The following is a 6,798-nucleotide window of genomic DNA, read 5'->3' on the forward strand; positions in this document are numbered from 1 at the left end:
TCCTAGTATATTCCTCTCTCACCCCTTAATTTCATTCTCCAGATATGACCCTTTCATTTTCAACTCACCCTGTGCCCTCTATCTATCTATATCTGTATATACATACATATAATTTTTTCCCCTCCAACTACCCTAATACTGACAAAGGTCTCATGAGTTACAAATATCATCTTTCCATGCAGGAATGTAAACAGTTCAACCTTAATAAGTCTCTTATGATTTCTCTTTCCTGTTTACCTCTTCATGTTCCACTCGAGTCTTGTATTTGAAAATCAAATTTTCTATCCAACTCTGGTCTTTTCATCAAGAATGCTTGAAAGTCCTCTATTTCACTGAATGACTATTTTTTCCCCTGAAGGATTGTACTCAGTTTTGCTGGGTAGGTGATTCTTGGTTGTAATCCTATCTCCTTTGCCCTCCGAAATATTATATTCCATGCCCTGCGGTCCCTTAATGCAGAAGCAGCTAAATCTTGTGTTATCCTGATTGTGTTTCCACAATACTTGAATTGTTTCTTTCTGGCTGCTTGTAATATTTTCTCCTTGACCTGGGAACTCTGGAATTTGGCCACAATATTCCTAGGAGTTTTCCTTTGGGGATCTCTTTCAGGAGGAGATTGGTGGATTCTTTCCATTTCTATTTTGCCCTCTGGTTCTAAAATATCAGGGCAGTTTTCCTTGATCATTTCTTGAAAGATGATGTCTAGGCTCTTTTTTTGATCATGGCTTTCAGATAGTCCAATAATTTTTAAATTCTCTCTCCTGGATCTATTTTCCAGGTCAGTTGTTTTTCCAATGAGATATTTCACATTGTTTTCTAATTTTTCATTCTTTTGGATTTGTTTTACAGTGTCTTGATTTCTCATAAAGTCACTAGCTTCCAATTGCTCTATTCTAATTTTTAAGGAAGTATTTTCTTCAGCAATCTTTTGGACTTCCTTTTCCATTTGTCCAATTTTGCTTTTTAGGGCATTCTTCTCCTCATTGGCTTTTTGGACCTCTTTTGCCATTTGGGTTAGGCTATTTTTTAAGGTGTTATTTTCTTCAGTATTTTTTTGGGTCTCCTTTAGCAAGCTGTTGACTTGTTTTTCATGATTTTCTTGCATCACTCTCAGTTTTTCCTCTACTTCTCTTACTTGCTTCTCAAAATCCCTTTTGAGCTCTTCCAAGTCCTGGAACTGATTCATATTTTTCTTGAAGGGTTTGGATGTAGGAGCTTTGGCTTTGTTGTCTTCTTCTGGTTGTATGTTTTGATCTTCTTTGTCACCAAAGTAAGATAATATAGTCTGACTCTTTTTGTGCTGCTTACTCATGATCCCGGCCAATTACTTGAGTTTTAAACTCTTTGTTAAGGTAAAAGTCTGCTTCCAATGTGAAGAGTGTACTGTCCCAAGCTTCGGGGGTTTGTACAGCTGTTTTCAGAGGTACTTCTAGGGACCTGTAAATTTTCAGTTCTTCCAAGGTCCTATGATAAGGGGCGAGGTGTTTTCTCTCCACCACCACAACAAGCTCCACCTCACCAGTGCTTCTCCTCGCCCCAGGACTGCCCCTCAGAACTGTGACCCAGATCCAAGCACCGGTAAAGCAAGAGATTCCTGCCTCAGCACTGGCAAAGAGATCCCTGCAATCCCCCTCTGATCAACCACTTGATTCAACCTCAGATAAAAGCCGTGGCCCCGGGCCATGCACGAGACTTGCAGCTGAGACCTAGCTCCTCTCTCACCTAGTCACAGACTTTTCCCACTGACCTTCTAAGTTGTCTTTGGCATTCAGGGGTTGAGAAGTCTGGAAACCACCACAGCTGCCCGCGATTCAGTCCTCTGAGGCCTGCTCCAGGTTTGCTGCAGCCTGCACGCCCACACCAAACTGCGTTCCTCTCCCTGTCCGGCACGATATACCTTTCTGATCAACCATCCAGGCTGTCTTTGGCTGGAAATTTGTTTCACTCCGTGTTTTTGTGGGTTCTGCTGCTTTAGAATTTGTTTAGAGCCATGTTTTAGGCATTTGGAGGGTTTGGGGAGAGAGCTCAAGACAGTCACTTCTTTCCCTCTGCCATCTTGGCTCCGCCAACATAAAAATTTTTTAAACAAATCTTATCAATTTGATTGCAGCAATTTAGCTAAAAAACCATTCCTTATGACCAAGTGGGATTTCTGTCAGGGATGCAAGAATGGCTTAACATTAGGAAAACAATCAACATAATTAAAAACCAAAACATCTAAAACCACATGATCATTTCTCAATCGATACAAAAAAGACTTGTGACAAAGTATAATACTCTTTAATGCTAAAAACCCTACAAAATATGGGCATAAAAGGGCCTTTGTTTCAGATATAAAAAGTATCTTACCTAAAACCAAAAGCAACCATTCTTTGCAATGGGGATACACTAAAACATTTTCCAGTAAATATTGACATGAAACAAGGATGCAAATATGTCCACTTTCTTCACTGTTATTTGATACAGTTCTAGAAATGCTAGAAGTAACAACAAGAAAAAGGAAACTAAAGGAATAAAGACAGACCAAGAGAATAAAATCATTAATCTCTCAAGGTACCTGGGCCACTCGACTGCTACACCCCATCTTTCTTCTGGTTCAGCTGTTCCAGGGTTTTTCCTGGGGTAATATTTTCTGGGCTTTCCTAGGTTAATAACGGAGAGTAAGAATGACTTACTTCTTACTCCGCCATCTTGGCTCCTAGAAGTAGAAGCTCAGCTTGATTTTCTTAAAGCACAGATCTGATCATGTCACCTCCTCCACTTCCCTCACCAATAAACTTAGTTTCCCTATTATTCCCACGATCAAATATAAAATCTGCTGGCTTTTAAAGTCCACTATAGGGGGCAGCTAGGTGGCACAATGGATAGAGCACTGGCCCTGAAGTCAGGAGGACCTGAGTTCAAATCCAGCCTCAGACCAAACACTTGACACATACTAGCTGTGTGACCTTGGGCACGTCACTTAACTCCGATTGCCTCACACACACAAAAAAATAAAGCCCACCATAACCAGATCCCTTCCTACCTTTCTAGTCCTACACTTTACTCTCTTTCCCTTTGCTTTATGATACTGTGACACTGGCCTCCTGGATGTTGTTTGCACAAGATACTTCATCTCCTGACTTTGTGCCTCTTCTCTGAATGTCCCCCACACCAGTATTTTTCCACCTCATCATCTATGCCTCTTGGCTTCCCTGGCTAAAGTTATGGCTAAAATCCCTCCTTTAAGAAGCCTTTCTCTGTACCCTTTAATGTTAACTCTTTTCTCTCTGAGATTACCTCCAGTTTTTAGCCTATATACATCTTATTTGGATATTGTTGTTTGCATGATGTCTCTTCCATTAGAATGTGAGCTCCTTGAGGCCAGACACTGGTTTGTTTCATTTCGCTTTTGCATTTCTTTGTATCCTCAGTACTTAATACCTATGTATAGTGCTTAATAAATGTTTGTGGCTAATTAACTGCTTAAGAAAGGAATTTGTCTACCCTTTCTATTACAAGTCCTACTTTAGTGTTTTATACAAAATCTTTCTTCTAATGATATTGTGGTAGTGGGATGAAGTTAATTTGTGAATTAACCAGAACAGGGACTCTAAACCAGATGCCGATGGAGAATGAATTGATGTTCCTGTTAATGAAATTAAGTTTCTATGTATCTTCTTCTAGGTCTCTTTCCTTCTACAAGTGGACGAGCATACATCAGTGGGTATGAGATTTCACGGAGTATGGTTCATATTCGGAAGAGTCTAGGTATATGTCCCCAGTATGATGTCTTATATGATAAAATGACAGTTTCCGAGCACCTTTTTTTTTATGCTCAGGTGAGCTTAAGAGAACCGTTTTTTATATTTCCATTCAAGTACTTGATATCCTATCCTCAGAACATTTTCTAAAGAATTGAGAGTTAGGTAAGAAGAGGCAGGAAGGAATCCTAGCTTCTTCTTACTCTTTAATCTGTTTCTAGATTCAGATTTTTCCAGGCAAAAAAAATTCAGGTATTTTCCTTATTAAGAGCCTCTTTCTAACCAGTCTTCTTCTTCTTGGTTTCTTAGCTAAAAGGATTGCCTAAGAAAAAGTGCTCAGAGGAAGTCAGTCATATCTTGGGCATTCTTGAGATGGAAAATAAACGCCATACTCTTTCAAAGTCATTGAGTAGGGGAATGAAACGCAAGGTTTCTATTGGCATCGCACTCATTGCAGACTCCAAGGTATAGTAAAAAGTCAAGGTCAAGTTCCTTGTTACAGTCTAACTAGAAAAACCAAGTAAGGTCATATTGGCTTGATTCTCTAAAAGGGACCTCCCACAGCATGCTCAGTGGACAGGCATGTCAATAATCTGATTAGTATAGGGTCCCCATAAGTTTATGGGGATCAAAGTTCTCTAGCTAAACTCTATCCTGGGCTTTCAGCTTACCTAGAAAAATAAATGTAAAGCAGGCACAATGTGGTAGAACTCCTCTTATGTCTGAATGAAACTTAGGATGCTCCCCAGGGAACTCATTTTACTCCCACGGACCAACATGGTATACTTGTGTAGAGGAGGAAGCAGGGCTTCCCCACTCCCCTCGGCTTGGTAAGTAATAAAATATCATTGAACTATTATTTTACTAATTATGGGACTGTTCCTTTGGGTTGGTAGGTACTGATGTTGGATGAACCAACATCTGGCATGGATCCAATCTCTCGGCGGGCTACCTGGGCTCTCCTTCAGCAGCAGAAAAATAAGCGAACAATCATGCTGACCACTCACTTTATGGATGAGGCTGACCTATTGGGGGACCGCATTGCCATCATGGCCAAAGGGGAATTGCAGTGTTGTGGCTCTTCACTTTTTCTCAAACATAAATATGGTAAGGGAGGCAAAGGAGAAAAATTGGACAATTTTATTTTTCACTCCCCATGTGCTTCACTCTGGTTATGGTGAGGGAAATTCTTTGCTGTTCCCTTTCACACCATATCCTAAACATCCATCCACTAAATTTAGTACCTCTACTTGCTTTGGAGTTAGATTCCTGGATCTGGATAAGAAATATGAAAGTTATTTACACAAATACCAGAGAGAATACATAAGATGATAGTGTTGCATTATTTTCCCTCTAAGTCTTTATTATATACTGTGACATTCACTATTTCTGGTTAGTAATGTTTCCTTAATTAAATTGGTTGAATACTTGTGAGAATCTTCTCCCTTTTGTGGAACTTTTTTATTATGCTAATTTTCATAAATAAGAAATCCCTATCTAATCCGACCCTTATTGTCCGTAGTATCAATTGAAAAGATTTTCTAAGCAAAAGTGCCCTGAGAAAATAAATTTTTATTCCATTCATAATTTTCATTATTCCCTAGCAAAGACTCTCTGGAGCAGTGTTGAGAGTGTTCCCTGATAACCTCCTTATATTTGACTTTCTGTCCCCTCATTCTCATAAAAGTGGTCCAGTTGAAACAACTGAAAGTCAAATGTAACCTAGAAAGGGAAATGTGAAAAACAAAACTGCTTTATGTTTTCTTTCAGGTGCAGGATACCACATGGTCATAGTAAAGGGACCTGCATGTAACACTGAGGAAATTTCCCGTCTGATTTTTTATCATGTACCAACCGCCACATTGGAAAGTAATGTTGGGGCTGATTTATCATTTATCTTGCCTAAAGAGAGTTCATACAAGTAAGGCCTCAGAGGGAATTGGGCTGATAAGATTTTTTTCTTTTTTAAATTTTATTTATTATTAAATTGATGGGATTACATATAAAATTACATATCTCTATTACATACAGCTTTCTTTAGTAATGTATTAGTATGTATTAAATTTAACACAGTAGAGTCACCATTTCTTTGTTTTTCTCTGTCGTCTTCTAAAATTTTTTATGCTTTCTTTTGTGTATTTTTAGTGTTTCATCAATGTTCTTTTTTTCCTGTTTGCTTCTTTTTTCTTTTTAAAATTTTATTTATTTATTTTTAGTTTTCAACATTCACTTCCAAAAGATCTTGAGTTCCATATTTTCTCCCCATCTCTCCCCTCCCCCCTCCCCGAGATGGCATGCATTCTGAATACACCGTCTCCTGATCTGTTCTTCCTTCTGTCACTCCTCCCTTCTCTTATCACTCCCCCTTCTATTTTCCTGTAGGGCAGATTAGATTTCTGTACCCCATTGCCTGTATATGTTATTTCCCAGTTGCATGTAAAAACAATTTTTAACATTTGTCTTTAAAACTTTGGGTTCCAAATTCTCTTTCTTCCTCCCTGCCCACCCACCCTCATTGAGAAGGCAAACAACTTGATACAGTCATGCAAAACACTTCCATGACAGCCACGTTGTGAAAAAACTAACTATATTTCTCTTCATCCTGTCCTACCCCCCATTTGTTCTATTCTCTCCTTTGACCCTGTCCCTCCTCAAAAGTGTTTGCTTCTGATTATTCCCTCCCTCAATCTGCCTTCCCTTCTATCATCCTCCCTTCTCTTATTCCCTTCCCCTCCATTTTTCTGTGGTAAGACAGATTTCCATACTCAGTTGAGTGTATATATTATTCCCTCCTTAAGCCAAATCCAATGAGAGTAAGATTCATTCGTTCCCTCTCACCTCCCTCCTCTTTCCCTCCATGGTAAAAGCTTTTTCTTTCCTCTTTTATGTGAGATAGTTTAACCCATTTTACCTCTCCCTTTCTCCTTCTTCCTGTGCAATCCTCTCTCACCCCTTAATTTTATTTTTTAGATACCATCCCTTCATATTCAACTCACTTTGTGCCTTCTGTGTGTGTGTGTATGTGTGTGTATTTATATATATATATATATATATA

The 6,798-nt window shown here is 39.0% G+C and overlaps 1 protein-coding gene across 1 annotated transcript in view; it reads left to right on the top strand.

Moving 5' to 3' along the window:
- LOC114043852 (ATP-binding cassette sub-family A member 3-like) overlaps window positions 1-6,798 on the top strand; it is a 146,166-nt gene that overhangs the window by 83,597 nt on the left and 55,771 nt on the right. The window contains 4 exon segments of the mRNA XM_027863075.1: window positions 3,667-3,821; window positions 4,053-4,208; window positions 4,640-4,850; window positions 5,514-5,664. Coding sequence (XP_027718876.1) covers window positions 3,667-3,821; window positions 4,053-4,208; window positions 4,640-4,850; window positions 5,514-5,664 — 673 coding nt within the window.

The sequence above is a fragment of the Vombatus ursinus genome, unplaced genomic scaffold (genome assembly GCF_900497805.2).
Source record: "Vombatus ursinus unplaced genomic scaffold, bare-nosed wombat genome assembly UNPS02014770.1, whole genome shotgun sequence".
In the NCBI taxonomy this organism is placed as follows: domain Eukaryota; kingdom Metazoa; phylum Chordata; class Mammalia; order Diprotodontia; family Vombatidae; genus Vombatus; species Vombatus ursinus.